At 40.6% G+C, this 19,838-nt stretch overlaps 1 protein-coding gene and 1 long non-coding RNA gene across 2 annotated transcripts; both read right to left on the reverse strand.

Annotated features, from left to right (window-relative positions):
• Window positions 1-5,054: 5,054 nt before the first annotated feature.
• Window positions 5,055-11,931, reverse strand: LOC310868528 (uncharacterized protein; the record flags this gene model as incomplete). The annotated part of the gene is made up of 13 exons (XM_083778988.1): window positions 11,892-11,931; window positions 11,516-11,635; window positions 10,537-10,733; window positions 10,327-10,430; window positions 10,108-10,220; window positions 9,657-9,884; window positions 9,494-9,568; window positions 9,154-9,386; window positions 8,651-8,726; window positions 7,622-7,762; window positions 7,308-7,510; window positions 5,333-5,436; window positions 5,055-5,200 (listed from the first exon to the last, which is right to left on the reverse strand). The coding sequence occupies exons 1-13, from the start codon at window positions 11,901-11,903 to the stop codon at window positions 5,055-5,057; spliced, it is 1,752 nt and encodes a 583-aa protein (XP_083635114.1). The 5' UTR covers window positions 11,904-11,931.
• Window positions 11,932-12,408: 477 nt separating this feature from the next.
• Window positions 12,409-17,431, reverse strand: LOC310868452. The gene is made up of 3 exons (XR_014570094.1): window positions 17,349-17,431; window positions 16,080-16,105; window positions 12,409-12,446 (listed from the first exon to the last, which is right to left on the reverse strand). It is a non-coding gene; the product is annotated as an uncharacterized lncRNA (long non-coding RNA).
• Window positions 17,432-19,838: the final 2,407 nt, after the last annotated feature.

Below are 19,838 nucleotides of genomic sequence, written 5' to 3' on the forward strand. Positions count from 1 at the left end.
CATGATATCAGGGAGGGGTACAAAGGAAATAAAAGGCCCAAAGACCAAGTGTAGCCAGTAGGTGATGCTGATTGAATTGTCGACGCAACCGGGAACTGAAATAGACAATGAACGCATTTCAAGACTTTGCAAATAGTTCATTTTACTTGTCATGATCATTTCCGTCAGCTATGGAACGTGCAATTTGTTTAGTTGATCTGTTTTAGAACAAAAATGACAAGCACCTTCAGTGTCATTTCGACGTAAATAGGCTGCAATGAAGTCTGAGTAGATCATTTGCATCTTGTGCCTGTCGAGAGCTGGTTGATGACCCAGAGCAGCCACTCTGCAAAGGTAAACAGGTATAAATACCAGATACAAAGTACATACATGGTAAGCATATGGATGGAAAAAGCGCTAAGCACCCAATGTAATTACACTTACAAAGTCTGGTAGGTTTCACAGCTAAAGTCTTTGCTGCTGAGACAAGACAGAAACTCTCCAGATGCATGGGGGAGGAAAGGCTTAAGATTGTGTTGAAACCACTTCTGTATAAAGTGCGTATCTTTCAGCTCTTGTGGAGTAAACTGATCGACAGTGACCTCCCTGAGTACATCAAGCACAAGAGGTATGGATGGACCTTGGGGCCGGAAAGTCTGTGGACAGAAAGAAAATCTCATCATGAGGTTTCATTGACAATGTTCAAATGCATTGACCTATTATTGTTTCAGGTGTTTAGTATATGAACCTACATAAATGTTGTCTATATATCCTACATACATGCAGCATGCATGCTGTAAGCATAAGCGTACAGACATGTTTGCGTGCAAACACGCACGCGTGTGCACACCCACACAGAGACAAACATATTCACACAATATGTACATTCACATGCAAGTGTGTATATCGCTATCAAACGGCACTTTGGCTGTGAGCCATTGTCTTTACCGTGTTTGAAAGCATTTGAAGAGCATCTCCAAGATGTGCAGAGAATTTGGTGAAGAACAGCTTCCACATTTCTTTGGGGTGGTTCACGTTGCCAGACAGTTTGCACTCTATGAGCAATGATAGCTGCTCTGGACTGAGTTTGACTTGCTGAAATAACAGAAAGAAATCATGAAATCAAACAGCTTTACATTGATTATGTCTGTACAAAGAGTGCAGCCATTTAAAAGAGCTACCTGAGGCAGGCATGCATAGTGTTGAATGCTGAAATCGCAGATGGAATCGGTCATATTTCTGCCCAAGTAGCTTTCCAAGGCGGTGCTGTGAAATAGAGACAAGTACATAAGAATGAGTCAATTGGGCTACAAAAGCTTATATTGTATATACCATGTATTCACAGTGTTGTGAGTTTGAGTCTGATTATCGACAGCTATCGCATAGTCCTCTCTTTTACTGAAGAGTTGAAATGCTAAAAACATAGAAATGATGCATCTGCATGGATAAGTAAGCACGTGTGCATGTCAAAGCATGGAGGAAATCAGGGGACACTCACCTATCGACACCACTGCACATTTGGCTTTCTGTAAGAGAGTGAGTTTGATTAATTTCAGAATTGTCTCCAATGAGAAGCAAAGAGAGGAAAGGTTGCTAGTAAACATTAAGCTACTCACCGTTGGCTGAGGTCACTTTGCACTGGGAGAAAGACAAAAACCGATATCATTAGCACAGAGTCTCCATTGACTAAACTCTTCAAATGACACATGGAAAGATATAAGCAATCGCTCACCTTTATTACCCCAATTGGTGGCCGAATCCCATGGCAACCTGAACAAAAAGCATCAGAACACAGACTTAAGCACATAGATATCAAAACGCGTAGCACATCTATGCTTGCTTGCATTGAGATATTAGATAATACTTAAATCCCTGTGCGGTAACTCACCTTTAGGGAGAGTGCTCGTCAGATGGTCCGTGATGGCCATAGTGAATGCAGCCAGATCAGGTTGGGATGAAGCAATGACCATGTCTAACCTTTTGAAGCTGGTGGCAAAAGAGAGGGGAAGGCATGAGTGAGGAAGATACGAGCATAAGCTATCCAGCACAAGTGACGACTCAATAAAAGATAAAGAATGCGTTACAACACAACTTCACTTACATGGCACTGTATGATCCGCATCCGAGGTTTGCCTGAAAATGCGAATGAGAAAAACAGGATACAGTTACGGTACTTTAAGACAATCTTGCAAAAGCCTGGATTACTTTAAAACATTTGGATATTTACCCCTGCTGCATTTGTTTCCAGGTAGATGAGGAATTCTTTGAATCTGGTGCCATTGCCCAGGTGATTAAAGACAATGTTGATGATGTAAACTGTATTTCCAGTGTTAGTAGGCTTCAGTACCACTTCTCCTATCTGCTGTGGAGAGAAAGCTGGCAGGACTTCCACCTATGTTGAGAATAGACAATGCACACACAGTAGCGTTACTCCTTATTTTTCAAAGTACGGCATCATTGTAATCAATGTGAAAACAAATACAGTAGTAGCAAACAAAACTGCGGCATTTACAGTACCTATATTTTAGAATACACAAGGCAGTTTAATTCCGCAGTAGTACGTCTATTTCATAACACAGTAAAATCAGTGGGCTTGAACTGGTACCTACCACTGAGACATTTGTCTGGTGTTGCATGATATCAGGGAGGGGTACAAAGGAAATAAAAGGCCCAAAGACCAAGTGTAGCCAGTAGGTGATGCTGATTGAATTGTCGACGCAACCGGGAACTGAAATAGACAATGAACGCATTTCAAGACTTTGCAAATAGTTCATTTTACTTGTCATGATCATTTCCGTCAGCTATGGAACGTGCAATTTGTTTAGTTGATCTGTTTTAGAACAAAAAGGACAAGCACCTTCAGTGTCATTTCGACGTAAATAGGCTGCAATGAAGTCTGAGTAGATCATTTGCATCTTGTGCCTGTCGAGAGCTGGTTGATGACCCAGAGCAGCCACTCTGCAAAGGTAAACAGGTATAAATACCAGATACAAAGTACATACATGGTAAGCATATGGATGGAAAAAGCGCTAAGCACCCAATGTAATTACACTTACAAAGTCTGGTAGGTTTCACAGCTAAAGTCTTTGCTGCTGAGACAAGACAGAAACTCTCCAGATGCATGGGGGAGGAAAGGCTTAAGATTGTGTTGAAACCACTTCTGTATAAAGTGCGTATCTTTCAGCTCTTGTGGAGTAAACTGATCGACAGTGACCTCCCTGAGTACATCAAGCACAAGAGGTATGGATGGACCTTGGGGCCGGAAAGTCTGTGGACAGAAAGAAAATCTCTTCATGAGGTTTCATTGACAATGTTCAAATGCATTGACCTATTATTGTTTCAGGTGTTTAGTATATGAACCTACATAAATGTTGTCTATATATCCTACATACATGCAGCATGCATGCTGTAAGCATAAGCGTACAGACATGTTTGCGTGCAAACATGCACGCGTGTGCACACCCACACAGAGACAAACATATTCACACAATATGTACATTCACATGCAAGTGTGTATATCGCTATCAAACGGCACTTTGGCTGTGAGCCATTGTCTTTACCGTGTTTGAAAGCATTTGAAGAGCATCTCCAAGATGTGCAGAGAATTTGGTGAAGAACAGCTTCCACATTTCTTTGGGGTGGTTCACGTTGCCAGACAGTTTGCACTCTATGAGCAATGATAGCTGCTCTGGACTGAGTTTGACTTGCTGAAATAACAGAAAGAAATCATGAAATCAAACAGCTTTACATTGATTATGTCTGTACAAAGAGTGCAGCCATTTAAAAGAGCTACCTGAGGCAGGCATGCATAGTGTTGAATGCTGAAATCGCAGATGGAATCGGTCATATTTCTGCCCAAGTAGCTTTCCAAGGCGGTGCTGTGAAATAGAGACAAGTACATAAGAATGAGTCAATTGGGCTACAAAAGCTTATATTGTATATACCATGTATTCACAGTGTTGTGAGTTTGAGTCTGATTATCGACAGCTATCGCATAGTCCTCTCTTTTACTGAAGTTGAAATGCTAAAAAAAACATAGAAATTATGCATCTGCATGGATAAGTAAGCACGTGTGCATGTCAAAGCATGGAGGAAATCAGGGGACACTCACCTATCGACACCACTGCACATTTGGCTTTCTGTAAGAGAGTGAGTTTGATTAATTTCAGAATTGTCTCCAATGAGAAGCAAAGAGAGGAAAGGTTGCTAGTAAACATTAAGCTACTCACCGTTGGCTGAGGTCACTTTGCACTGGGAGAAAGACAAAAACCGATATCATTAGCACAGAGTCTCCATTGACTAAACTCTTCAAATGACACATGGAAAGATATAAGCAATCGCTCACCTTTATTACCCCAATTGGTGGCCGAATCCCATGGCAACCTGAACAAAAAGCATCAGAACACAGACTTAAGCACATAGATATCAAAACGCGTAGCACATCTATGCTTGCTTGCATTGAGATATTAGATAATACTTAAATCCCTGTGCGGTAACTCACGTTTAGGGAGAGTGCTCGTCAGATGGTCCGTGATGGCCATAGTGAATGCAGCCAGATCAGGTTGGGATGAAGCAATGACCATGTCTAACCTTTTGAAGCTGGTGGCAAAAGAGAGGGGAAGGCATGAGTGAGGAAGATACGAGCATAAGCTATCCAGCACAAGTGACGACTCAATAAACGATAAAGAATGCGTTACAACACAACTTCACTTACATGGCACTGTATGATCCGCAACCAAGGTTTGCCTGAAAATGCGAATGAGAAAAACAGGATACAGTTACGGTACTTTGAGACAATCTCGCAAAAGCCTGGATTACGTTAAAACATTTGGATATTTACCCCTGCTGCATTTGTTTCCAGGTAGATGAGGAATTCTTTGAATCTGGTGCCATTGCCCAGGTGATTAAAGACAATGTTGATGATGTAAACTGTATTTGCAGTGTTAGTAGGCTTCAGTACCACTTCTCCTATCTGCTGTGGAGAGAAAGCTGGCAGGACTTCCACCTATGTTGAGAATAGACAATGGTGTTATTATCTTTAAAGTACAGAGACTTTGTAACCAACATGGAAACTATTAAGAAACTAAATTCATACGACTTACTACTTGCACATGTCTGTGCAATTGAAAAAAGTGTTCCAGAGAAGCAAAGTGCAAAAATCTGCCAAAGTTCATCAAGATGGAATCCACGCTACTGTTGGATTGTGATATGCAGGCCATCCCTTTAAGAATTAGACAAAAGAAGATAGAATATTGTCATTATACCACGTACACCTTTATAAATGCCTTGGGGCTAGGTATGCACAGTATTAATACTTTAGTGACAGCTATATTGTTGTGTTGCCGAAGGGTACCTGGATCTGTCCGCTGTGAGAGGAAGGGGTAAATGAAACTTGTGTAGACCAGTTTCTGTCTTGGTTCAGCCATACTGTCAGCATGGTCACTCATCCCCTTCACACTATAAGACCACAACACACAACATGTTGAAAGGTTAAAGGACCACTTCACCACTTTTCAACCTATCTTCATATAATGGGTCCTCACTAATAATCATGTAAAAATGGCGCAATTCTTTTCTACTCTGTCTCATAGGAGGGCTGTTGGCAGTTCAGAAACCGTCGTCCAGTGACATCCTTGATGGGCAATACAAGCTAATAGAAACGGCAGGCTTTCTAGTCCTGAAAAGTTGCAATGCGAAAATGGAAGCCATCGTTCTCACGATAATGAAAATCTAAATAGGAAAAAAAAAAATGATGTCACTGGAGGACGATTTCTAAACTGCCCACAGCCCTCCTATGAGACACAGACTGAGTAGAACAAAATCGTGCCATTTTATCATGATTATTAGTGAGGACCTATTATATGAGGATAGGTTGAAAAGTGGTCCTTTAAGGTAAGATCAATTAATGAATTGCGTGTACACATCATGAATCATGATGTTGTATTTGTCACTGATGTATACAGATACAGTACTACTAGTTTAGGGGGTGTGTGTGTGTGTGTGTGTGTGTGTGTGTGCGTGCCCAATTTTACCCATGGTTATTAACAGGAAATAAGTGTAACTTAATTAACATTGTGGGAGAGAGCAAGGCAGCGTGTGAGTGTAAGAGAGAGAGAGAGAGAGAGAGAGAGAGAGAGAGAGGGCCAAGGGTGGTAAAGGCTCAGACATAGTCTGGATTTCCGGTGGTGAGGTGACCACCGAACTACAACATGATGTCACGAGCCATGGTGAAGAGCAAACCACCGCCACCGCTCCAGCCCTTCTGTGTTTTTACTCACCACCGCTCAACGTTATTTCAGCTCCAGTGGTCAGCTCACCACCGGAGCGGTGGTCACCTCACCACCGAAAATCCAGACTATGAATAGGCCTTAACAGGTCCGCTCGCCCCTTTTCCAACTCGCCCCCGCTAAAAGACGGCTCGCCCCAAGCCGTGGATAGCTCGTCCCCAAAGCGTGGATATCTCTCCCCACAGCGTGGATATCTTGCCCCAAAGCACGGATATCTTGCCCCATGTTTATTTCATGTTTATTTTACCTTATTTATCATATTAGAACATTTATAACCAACATTTAGTTTAGGTCAAATGATGCATGGATAATGAATGGCTCAACCCCCTCCATTGTTCTGTAAATTCCATTCTGGAGAACATTTATAACCAGTTTGTTGTTTTTGGTCAAATGAAAATGATGCATGGATAATGAATGGCTCACCCCCCTCCATTCTTCTGAAAATTCCATTCTGGAAAGGTGTTCCATTCCTCCATTGTTACTGAAATTAGTTGTTGTACTATTCTGCTATGTCTGCCTAAAAGTACAGTACTTGTTAGAGTTAAAGATTTAGCTGGGGACCTGGGCCTGTTACAGTAGGAAAGTCTGTGAAAGTTCTCTCTCATAGTACAGGTAAAAAATATCTCTCTCTCTCTCTCTCTCTCTGTTTAAAAGTACAGGAAAAATCTCAAAGTACAGGTAAAAATCTCTCTGTTTAAAAGTAGGCTACTATTGTGTTTGTGAATCAGTGGACCATGACACAGCTTAAACACAACGCTTCTTTACTTTCAAAACTCAGTCATAATAACAACGGCAACGCAACATCATCACACATCATGATTGTTGTATGTCAAGACTGAAGTAGTCGATCCCAGATAATCCCCCCAATCTCTCTCTCTCTCTGCTGTTACTTCGAAAATACAACGGTTTTACGGGGCGACTTGTCCGGACTTCTGGGGGCGACTAATCCAGACTTTTGGGGGTGAAATTGAAACTGGTGAAACATATAAGGCCTCCTATGCGTGCGTGTGTGCGTGAATGCGTGTGCGTAGATATACATACATGGCCTGGAAGGCATCACAGCTAAATCTCTGAGTGCTGAGGCAAGACAGGTATGCCTTAGACACAAAGGGCAGGGAAGGTCTCAGTTTGATTAGGAACCAGAATTTTACATAATCAGAATTCCCAAGGTCCTCTGGTCTGAAGCTGATTACAGGTAACGGTCCAACCAAGTTTGTAAGGTTTGACTGTCCTGTTGTGCCATTCTACGGAGATTGAAAAAAATGGTTATGAATGCAGTGATCCTTTAAGAAGATCGAAAACTATCTACATTCTTTATGCATTATGCTTCCCATTGAGAGGATTGGGTTTCTTACGGTCATTGGATGTTGCTGTGTTGAAAAGTTATGTGTCCTCGATAGTTCTAGGGTCAATAATCGCAGATTTTCTGCCGTGAAGTCCATATCAGAATGTGCCACACATTTTAGCACTCCAAGCAGGTCATCTGCATGGGATGGCTACGAAGAGGGAAATGTTTTTAAAGCAAATATATAGTAGGGTTTATTTGTAAAGAAAGAAATTACTCTCAATCCTATTGTACAAGGTACAAGACAGTGCTCCCAAATATACAGTACCCCTTTCTTCAGCGTACCAGATGGGACACATATAAAACACAGGTGTTATCAACCTCATAATAGTCAACCTGGGACAACAAATTCACACAAATCAATTAAGTTAAATAACAAAACAATGAAAAAAAAAGAAAAAAAAATGACAACTGCTCAAGGTTGTTTTTTTTCCAAAGACGTGTACAGACGTGTTGGGCACACCATGGGATAATTCTCAGGACGTCTGGAGACGTCTTGGGCACAAATTGAGTACTGACAAAAGAGAAGTTTTAATGATTTTCAACGTTTTGGCTTCCAGTTTAAGATAAAACATTTGCCAAATGAACTGCAAGTGTATTGTTTACACAAAATTGGGATATTGTACTCTGGAGAACCATATGCCATTGCTTCCTACAAAATAGACCACCACTTTACTATACCTTTACACCCAATTTAGTCATTATGCTATTCCCTGTCACTTCTTGCTGCCACACCGGCTGGTCTCAGTGAGGGAGGGTCTGCAGACATTACAACCACCCACATGTCTCCTCTGATACACGTCACATTGCCCCACATAATTACACTAAACATGTAAGCTATTTAAAACCTAGTAGGAATGTGATTAACCTGTTGCCCCAGGTTTTAATGCACAGGTGAAATACTGTATGTGCTCCACCCCAACAGAAACGCCTGCTGTTATTACGGTATAACAAAGATGCCTTTCTTTTCTCTTGTACAATTCTCTGCTACAATAATACTGCTACAATAATACATGACAAGGGATGTCCCGATGCTTACATGGCATGTCTGATGAGTCACATTACAGGCAATTCCAGTAGCAGATGCGGTGGAGAACGAATCAACGTTTACTGACCTGCAAAATTACAGAAAACAAAACCAGGCGGTTCAGGACAGGTGGCATCACAGAACAATGTGAAGTGGCAAATATCTTTGATTAGAAGATAAACAAACCCGGACGGTTAGCTAAACCGTCTGGGCACCTCGGCTGCCAAGCCAGTCGGACGGTGTGCCGCGGGTTCGACTCCCGAGCCCGATGGCCTTTGCCGCGTGTTTCTCTCTCCCCCTTTCCTATCTATCTACTGTTCGCTATCAATAAAGGCATAAAAAGCCCCAAAAACAAATCTAGAAAAAGAAAGAAGATAAATGCAGTGCAACGGTTCCCAAACGTTCCGGGGCCAAAAGATACATTTGGTGTCTCCCTGTGACCCACGTGTACCCAAAATGGGTCTGTTTGGGAGCCACATACTGTATCATGGCATGCACTGTATGGGGAAACTCACAAGATTTGGTGGAATACAGCTGTGACATTGTGAGGCATCTCCATGTTGTTTGGCATGAAGCACCTGACAGCCGGCAGAACAACATACTGGAACCAGTCATCCATGCTGGAGATGTTGAAATTGCTGACAGAGGGCGCTTGGCCCACAACGGTTTCATTTCCCAAGGAGTTGTTAGATAAATGACCAGCCAGTTCTATCAAGGTCAAGTTCACTGTGGCCTCCGTCAGGTGATTCTAACGAGAGACAAAAAAAAAATAGAATAATGTCACCATTTCCCCCCCTGTTTCACTTGGATATCCAACCTACAGAAGTGTAAACTCCTTTTAACTGCTCAAAGTACCTGATTGATGGTGGAAACTACAGTATTGATAAAGCTCCACAGTGGCTTAAAGAAAGACAGGAAGTCTTTGAAATCCTGTAACCACATAGATATGAAACAGTCAGGTTCACAGCAAGTCTTACAAGTAATTATCAACATTGAAAAGACTCAAACAGATACTCACCCTCTCACGTGTTTGTGTAGCATTATTTCCCGTCATGTTGGAGACAGTTGCATTTGATGGTAAGGTGGTAAGGTTATGGGTGGATTCGCGCACATGTTCATTGTTCATTAGAGGTGTAAGCAGGCTGAGAACAATGTGGCTGAGGGTGCAGTTGTTCATGTCTCCCATACCAGGGTGAAAGATCAACTCAGCCTTCTGCGCTGGACTGAGCAAAGGCAGGGCTTCCAACTGTGAGAGAGCATGTTGAGTTATACTTAGTTGCACACGGCTGGTGCCTCACGCCGGAAATAACAGATCTACAAGCTTGTAGATCAGCTAATTTCCATGCATGACACAACCAAATATAAATTTGACATAGACACAGATTATAGCAATCGATAAGATATGAATCATTGTGACCTTTCCTTCATACATTGTACTTTCGTATAGTCCTTATAGTTTGCACACTTACACCACTGAAATTCCTGTTCAGTGAAGAGAGTTCTCTTAGGTGGGCATAGATGGAGAAGCCTCTGAAGTTCTGCATTAGCCAATCCTTACTGTTGGTTCCAGGACTGACACAACCTTTTAAAAGATCACTAACATTACTCACAAAGCAATATCACCATCTGTTGTTGAACGACATCAAGTACATATCCAATATCCGGCCGACATACAAAATTATATTTACCTGTGGTATCATTTCTTGCAAGAAAGCCACGTATGAAATGCATGTAGATCAATTTTTGCTGAGGAGGTTTCATTTCCTTCATGTGAGCACTCAATTCATTAACCCTGCAAATGTTCCAAAATAAAATGAGTGCAATTCTGACATAGAGTTAGACTGTTGTATGTTTCTGTGATATCACACAACTTTATGTTGCTGCTGTGTTTCACCCACATAATCTGGTAGGTTTGGCAGTTGAATTTGTCTGCGCTCAGACAGGAGAGGAACCGGTGGGGTACAGATGCTAGGTGTGGTCTAAGCATGACATGAAACCACACTCTGGTGAAGTTGGCATCATGGAACCCCTCCCCTCCCCTGTTGAAGTCGAGCCCTTGAATTAACTCCAAGAGCTGCAAATCCTTCTCAGATCTCTGCACGGGTGAACAGGACAAATGTCTTCAAAGAGCAGCTCAAGGAGATACATTTGCAGCAGTTGATGTATGAAATTGTTTAATACAGAGGTTCCCAAAGATTGTAGCTCAAGGCCCAAAAGAGGAATTCGATTAGTTGGCCCGTGAACTAGTGAAAATAGCAGATCTAAAGCTTACAGCATATGCATTGCTTCACGCCGCCGCAGCGTTGTGAGCTTGCAGATCTTCTATTTTCACTACTTCTTAAACTTTTTAAAATGTATTTACAAACGTAATATTTTTATTTTATTTATCCATTTATTTATCAATATTTATCAATATTTTATTTTGAAATAATAATAAGAAATGCATTGCACTCTATCGAGCTGCCACTTTCGCCATGCACACAAGTAGGCCATAAATGGCCTACTTGTGCGCAAGCAGAGCACGCAAGTACTGCCAACATCTACAAACATACTCTCAGCCCCTCCCTCCATTAAAGACGAAAACAACAAACAAACTTTTAAAGAAATCTGATATTAATACAAAATACAATTATTTTGCTACAACCACCCACCCACCCAACATTGAAACATATCAGTGATCACCGAGGACAGGCCTACATTCCAACATACCATACAGTACATACCGTACGCAGCCGACCACGGTACGCTCTGCTTGCGCAAGTAATAATAATCTAATCCATCTAATCTATCTAATAATATATCTAATAATTAATTAAAGCATGTGAGAGGAATTTGAGAGGTTTCAAGAGAGTATGAAGTAGTACGGCTATACTGTACCATAAAGGAGAATAAATCAAAGGCCTGGTGCATGACAACCATTAGCCTCCGTTTCTGTTCCACGTTGCTCTCAGACAGCCCTGAGCAATTCAGGAACTTGGCAAAGGTGGCCTTTGAGAGCTAAAATAAAACACACAATTAAACATTTTATTCAAAAAGTTGAATTCCAAACAGAACACGACATGCAACTTATAGCACCATAATAACTATCTGATTCATACTTGTACGATATGCCATGCACCGAAAATAACAGATCTACAAGCTTGTACAGATCTACAAGCTCGTAGCCTACAGTAGATCTGTGAGCTTATAGAGCTGCTATTTTCGGTGTATGACAACTATAAAAGTATAAATAACCCTGATCCCGATGACTTACGGGATCATACATTCCTGCAGCAGTACTTCCGATAGTTGTAGTAGTATACATTCCTGCAGAAGTACTTCCCATAGTTGTAGTAATACTAGTAGTAGTATACATTCCAGTAGAAGTACTTCCAATAGTTGTAGTAGTAGTATACATTCCTGCAGAAGTACTTCCAATAGTTGTAGTAGTAGTAGTATTAGCAGCAGCAGTACAGTTAGGAGTAGTAGGTCCGGTAGTAGGTTTATCAGTGCTATAAAATTTAAACACATCAATACGTTAATCCTTTAAATGCTAAATTAAAATAGAATTCTAGTAGCAACATATGGGAAATATTTGACAGTGGGTGCATGCGTTTGGTCCGACGTACTAACAGTCATGAGTCAGACGAACCCAACCCTAAACCTAATTGTCACAGCGACGGTGTTGTCAAAATAATGCCTGTCAGACTGTTAGTATGTCTAACCAACGTATATGCTCCCCTTTGACGGTGACGGGCATGTGGCATATGTTATTTAGTGACATACTGTACCTGCAGCTGGTTCCCCCAGGTCCACATTTTTCTGAGACCTTAATTGAAAGGGAAAAAGCTCATATGAGGATATACTGTATGGTACTTTGTTGTTGTAATGACTGCATTTTGTTGTATCTCTATAGTTGCTTTGCTTTTTTTCTTTCATAAATGAATGCCCTACTTCATCAAATTATTACAGCATCACACAAAAGCAGCATTAATTTGCAACACATTTTGAGTCTAGATTGCCTGTTTTTGCTACTTTTGAATTTGAATCCTGAAAAGTAACAGATTTGGAGAGGTTTCCACCCGACAGCAACTTTCTTTTATTCAGAAGTGTACAGCCTATAGCATTGATTGATTGATTGATAATTTTATTAGACAATAAGATGCAAAACAGACCAACAGTACAGGGTACAGTAACGCACATTTGGCCAATAGGACATCACTGAAGAAAGACCTTGCGGTCTTGTTTCCATCCGGGTCCCATGCATGCATTCACAACAACATCAACAATAACAACAATTTAAATATCTCAACAAGACATTAAATCTATGTACGGGTTGAAATAGAAATGAATTGGAGAGGGGGGGAATAGAGTTATGGCTTCTGTTGATCGGATGACAGTGACAGGTGCATTTTCAGTCCTTTCTTAAAGGAAACCAGTGATTTGCTAGTTTTGAGGGAAGGGGGCAAGGCATTCCACACCTGAGTGGCAGTGTTGTGGAAAGTGAATTTACCCATATTTGTTCTAAAGATTGTTGGCACCAGATAATTATTCACGCTCCCTCTAGTGTTGTGAGTTGCTCACCTTTTTTAGGTAATCAGTTAAGTAAATGGGCACTGATGGCATGGAGGGCAGATCTGCATTTACAATTTTGAAAGTCAGTCCCATTTTCAATTGCTTGACTCTGTCTTCTACCCGGAGCCAACCTATGTTATCAAAATGTGTTACAAACAGGTGGGTCATGGGCCCGAGGCCCAGAAGAAGTCGGATTAGTAGTTTGATTTGGGAAGTCTGGAGCCTATAGACTCCAGACTTCCTAGAGATCAATATGTCATCAACTCTGCATATGCTTCAAGGTGTGGCTTATGTGTCATTTGAATTGATGGTTTGCTTGTTCTTTATTTTTTCTCCAATGAATGTGTCTGGGTGTGTACTGGAAACGCATTGTCACATTCTCTTTGTGTCTTGAGATGCATTGTCGGGGCTTATTCCGCAAGCAGCTACATTGATCAGCAGCAAATATATTATGCATAATGCCAGTATGCATAATTATCTTGTCAAACAAATAATAAATAAACAAAGCAGATTTTCCCTTTACGATTTGCCAAGGTGGTTTCCATTGGGCGCTGGAATGTGGCTGGGGCGTTTTTCAAGCCAAAAGGCATAACCTTAAAGTGGAACAGGCCTTGGGCACACACGAAAGCAATCTTAAGCCGGCTATCCTCATCCATCGCCACTTGCCAATATCCACTATTTAGATCTATAGTGGAAAAGATGGTTGCTCCTGCCAAGGATTCAAGAATCTCTTGGATAGTGGGAATAAGATAGGCATCAGAAAGGGTGATGGTGTTAAGTTTCTGATAGTCCACACAGAATCTGGGCTTTCCTATCTTCCTGGGAATGATTACCACAGGATCAGCATAAGGTGAAGAGGAAGGCTCTATGATGTCATTTTCAAGCATCTCTTCAACCAGCTCTTGGACTACGGCTTGTTTGGTGGGTGAAAGTCTGTAGGGTTTTTGTTTCAAAGGCATGGCATGGGTGAGATAGATTTTGTGTTTCAGAACAGTAGTATGTCCCAGTCGAGTGGTACAGACATCTTGATTAGCATAGAGCAGTTGGTACAGCTGGTCCTGTTCACTGTTTTCCATCTGAGATTCTTTAACAGTCTTTACTAAGAGATCTTCAGAGGCCGCCAAAGGAGGCAGGGATGAGGACTTCTTAGGATTCCCCAACATCCAGGACTCGCACCTAACACCCTGTCAACCGACAGCTAAAGAATTGGAGGACATGCAAAGGCGCAAAGTGCTGGAGATCTTTGAGGAGGAAACGGAGGACGAGGAGTTCCTAGGATTCCCTAACAGCCAACCTGTCACTGCCTTGGTCAGCTTTTCTCCATGGGGGGGAGGAGTGTGACGACCCGCCTCCCTCAATCTTGGTCGGCTTTCTCCATGGGGGGAGGAATGTGACGGCCAGAGTCACAAGTGACTCTTAAGTCAGGCCATCACCATGTAACGATGATTGACACCTGGCAATCTCCCTACTCAGGATATAGTTGCCACAGGTGTGTCACTCTGGGTGTGAGAAAACAGTTTGTGTGCTGGCAGCAGCTCTGAAGGACAGTGTCCAGCACTCTGCACTCTTCTCTACCGGTTTGTTTATTTTTAGCTCGAGTTAGAGCATGTTTAGAAACGTATGCACCCACTGCAGAAGAAGGCCTGCCGTCGAGACTCTTCAAACTCCTCTGTGATAAAATCCAGGGAGGAGAAGTAAACGGAGGAGGTGAATTGCTGCAGGAGGCTTGTTTGCCTCTGTTTGAGTTGACCGAGTGGGACATTAAAACACACTCACAGGTAACCCAGACAAACACTAACATTTGGACAACAAACAATAACATTTGGACGACAAACAATAACATTGGGACAAAAAAACACTTCATTACCAGCAAGGACAAACAATAACATTGGGACAAAAAAACACTTCATTACCAGCAAGAGGATCTTTATTTTGTTTATCATTGACTGAACTCACAAAGACCGGTTTTGTTGGCTTTCCAAGGAGTGGTGAATTTAACCCCATTTGTACACAAAAGTTTCAGTTGAACATTTATTGAATATATCATTTTGGGGGTTTTCATGATTTGTTGCTTTTTCGTTATATGAATATTAAATGCCATTTCCTGCTTTTGTTGTTTTATTTAAATGTTGTAACAATGTAACCTAACCCATAACCCCTGGTTTCAATATAAATCCTGTTCTGATCCATCACATTTAAGGATTTCTTATATTTTATTTGAGTCCTTTGTCAGTTTCCTTGAACCACTTGGCTACATAAAAAAAAGGAGAGGCTAAGTCCTCTCTGGTAGGTACACACCTCCCTTCCACCCCAAGCTACTGAGGAAACCGTTACAACATAATGTATTATATTTTTGAAATAGCTAACATCAATTGTATAATGGAGAACAGACTGCGCATATAGACTGCATGGGAGTCCTTAACCCTAACCCGATTTTATAAAAAAAAAGTCAGAGTGAAAATAAGGCCAAATTTCAATTCTATATATTATATTCATTAGGCAAAATTTGCAACAGCAATTAATAGTTCAATTTGTATAAGATAATTTGATTTATGAATTATGATTTTTTATAGTATAGTTATATACTGTTTATGATCATTGTGATCATCACTCTCAACAAACACTAGATAGATACTTTATTATTTTGTCCTTGCAGAATTTTGTTTTGTGCGAATAAAACTGGTTTAATGTATTAGAACTCTAAAATAAAAAGGCCCTTTTAAATAATATTTGAATACAACTTCATTTTATGTCCATTGTTTATTCAATAATAAGCATTAATGTTAATTACGTTAATTAATTAATTAAGTTAATGTTCAACAGTTCAATAGCAATTGCTGAGACATAAGGCATCAGATGAAGTACACAATAAAAGATCACAGCCTACCTGTTGGGCCCTGTAGACGATTAAACCTAGAGGAGATACAACATGAAATATAATATATATAAAGTACATTTACTCAGTACTGTACTTACAGTGTAATATAATCAGTACATTTACTTCTACTCCATTACATCTGAGGCAAATATTGTACTTTTTACTCAACAATCACATTTCAATCAATTAATACAAAATTAGGCAATGGAATAGCCGATCTACACTACTAAGTTAAGTTAACTAAGTTAAAGTGAAAGTGGTTAAGTCTGTGTGTGATAAATATTGAGCCAATAAAGTATTAACAATAAATAGCTTGTGACTAAATAACACTGGCTCCATTGGAACACAGGTTATTTTGTCCATGTCCTAAAAAAGCAACAGTTTTACAAGGTTTCTGCCCGACAGCGACGATATGCAACAACAATCAATAACTATAGTTAATTACTTGCGCAAGCAGAGTGCGCAAGTAATAGTTTCGCCCGGCTCGTACGCACCGTCCCAGCCAACCCGCCACTTTTGATGCGTATGCACCTCCCAGCGATTACATGGTGTGTACTGTATATATAACTAGCTCTCAATGATGACGTAAGAAATATGTGGATTAAAGGACCCAATGCCAGAGTGTAATTGGTTTTCGATGGTGACGTAATGACGATATGTTTTAGTGTTGGGAGGATTAAAGGTAATGCTCCTGTGTATACATGTATGTAATCTGGCACCACTGCCGTATCAGGCACAATTTGCTGGGACGGTGCATACGCATCAAAAGTGGCGGGTTGGCTGGGACGGTTTTTGGCGCAAAGTAACCACAGTATACCGCTAATCAATTTACAAATTACATATATATATAGTATATGTATAACTAGCTCTCAATGCACGCTCTGCTTGCACACTAGTTGTCCATTTATGGCCTACTAGTGTGCAACAAGCAAGTATGCATTCAACAGAGTGCAGTTCTAGTTGCTTAATGTTTTGTGACACACCCATAGTGTTGCTTGCGACAGTGGCGTGCACAGGTATTTAGAGGGGCAGGTGCTCAAGTGAAAAAAGGGCACCTTGTGCAGCGCGTGGAACCGGCCGGTTGCTTTAATAGTGTGAGATTTTTATATCAAGAATTGATCAATGTCACCATGGTTCACATACATACATTTTTTTTTTTCAAAAGCACCCTTTTTTTCCTAGCACCCCCTGGTGTTTATCTGTGCTCGCCACTGGCTTGCGATTATAATAGTGATGCCTGCAGCCTTATATCCATCCAACCATAACACTTTTACTCACCTAATCTCACCATAGCAGTAGCGAGGGTGAGACAATTTAGATGTCCCATTTTGGCCCCCGGAGTAGCTCAACAGCCTCCCTCTAAATGAAGACACAAGCATACGCACACATGCTTATCATTCCACATTTTCACATACATTTGGGTTCAAGTGGATCTTGAAATTAACAGGTTTTACAACACAGGCTGTGTCGTAAAACATATTCACACATTCAAGTAGAATAGTGACTTCACGATTTTTCTAAAAATAGCAGATCTACAAGCTCATAGCACAACACATGAGCTTGAATGTATATGCTATTTTTGAATAGTATAAAAGTATAAAATAATGCTTTTTAGCTCAAATTTAAAATGACACAGATACTGTCATACTTTCCCGGTCTTGGTTTAAAGAAACAAATTTAAAGAAAGAACTCAATCATCCTCATATTTTCCCTGATGAAGACCAGTTGCTAGTCAAAACATGTTGGCTTTTAAAACTTTTTGTAAACATGATTAAATTAAAGTACCTTGATTTTACACCCTCTCCTCCGTTAATTTTTAAATGCTCGGATCTCTCCTCTTCTTCAAAGAACACAAATAAATTGCACTAGGCTACTGTAGCTGGAATGAAATAATTACAGTGATGTCAATAGTGATTTAAGGTGTATGCATTATAAATACAGTACATTTACATTTGTTTTTCAACTGTATAATATAGAATATGTCTTCTGTGGAAAACAAATAACTATCTAAATCTCAAAAAACATATTCAAATGTATAGCATATAGCCCCACATAGTTAAGATTAAATTAATCATAGAGGACATCATTTACCACAATAATGTCTTAAATTGTATCATAAATCGTTGAGTTCATTCTATCCATTAAGCTTTAGAAAGATGGTCTTCTCTCCTTACCTGTCTCTATGCAACTGTGCTCTCACCAAAGTGAGCTGATGCTGAGGAGATAAATTAGGTTGGGTGTGGCATCACCGCCACATTCATTCATGGCTGTGTGAAACTGTCACTCAAACCGTTAATATAATAGGAGGGATTACTACAATATTGTGACGCCTCGATCTCCCCGACATTGATTTACACAACAGGAATAGTAAGTAAGTACATTTAATTCATAAAGCACCAAGGTTAGAAAGTGCTGTACAATGAACACAATTGAATCAATCAATACCACAGCACATTCTGACCTCCTTAACAGTTCTGAACTTCTGGTGCCCAATTAATCATTTAGGTGGAGCCAGAGTTCATGTACTCGGCTTGCATGAGCCCATAGACTCGCAATGCATTCAGTAAACTTCCAGTTGTCCCTTTTCAATAGAATTCTATGTAGAAGAGCCTGGCCCCATGAAGTGAACGGAGTTGTCGTAACTCTGTCTTACTCTATGGCTCTGGGTGGAGCTAAGTGAAAATTATACAGGTTAGACTCAGAAGATTTATGCCTTGCCAAATGCTGTCAAAATTGTCATATTATGATATACTGTATTGGAACTTCCAGGCACTATTGCAAATGCGCACGCACGCACGCACGCACACACACACACACGCTACTTGGTTGAACCAGTTTTTATACTGCAGATTCTACAGGACTATAGGCTTTGCAGATTTGTAATTTGCAAATGTGATTTTACTGCGTTTTATTATCACTGTTTTTACTATAACTTTTTTTAGGGCTGTCAAACGATTACATTTTTCAATCAGATTAATCACATTTTATTAATGTTTTTTATTTGTGGCTTTCACCTTTATTTTATAATGTTTATGGAGGGACAGACAGTAGGCTGACAGGAAATGGGGAGAGAGATGGGGGAAAGACATGCAGTAAAGGCCGTCGGGATCGGGAGTCGAACCCGCGGTACACTGCCAGACTGGATTACCAGCCAAGGTGCCTGGACCATTGAGCCATGGACCAGGCCAGATTAATCACATTTTAAAAATGAATTAATCACAGATTAATCACCATTGGAACTATGTCCAAAATATGTCCCGTTTATATTGTTGTGGGAACCGAAAGATAAGTGATGTGTCTCCATGTCTCTCACCCCGTTGTCGTGCTATGAGATTTGAGAAGCTGCCTATGTAAATTGTGCAGCCTTTTATGGAAATAACCGGACTTGTGTTGTCTCTCCATCCAGATGGGGCTTTCCAACTTTCCAACAACTTTTTTGTCAGGTGAAACCTGGCAATGGCATAGGGCTATAACAGGCCCGTTTTAATTAGCAACTGTTACGAAACCCTTATATTAGCAAAGTCTAGAGGCTAGAGTATTAAAGGGGCAAATAAACTGAGACAACACAGGTTTAGAGGCAACAAGTACCTTATGCGCTTTTGGTTTAAAGCAAAATGTACAGTGTTTACAGAATGATCAGAAGTTACAAAACAAAAGTATGCCACTGCCAGGGGACACAGATGTTGCCAAAATAACTAACTAAGCAGCTAAGGTGAACATAATACGGTCTAACTGACTGACATGAAAACAAAAGCCTGACTGCCTATA

The sequence above is a fragment of the Protomyctophum parallelum genome (assembly GCF_964188405.1).
Source record: "Protomyctophum parallelum genome assembly, chromosome: 13".
Classification (NCBI taxonomy): domain Eukaryota; kingdom Metazoa; phylum Chordata; class Actinopteri; order Myctophiformes; family Myctophidae; genus Protomyctophum; species Protomyctophum parallelum.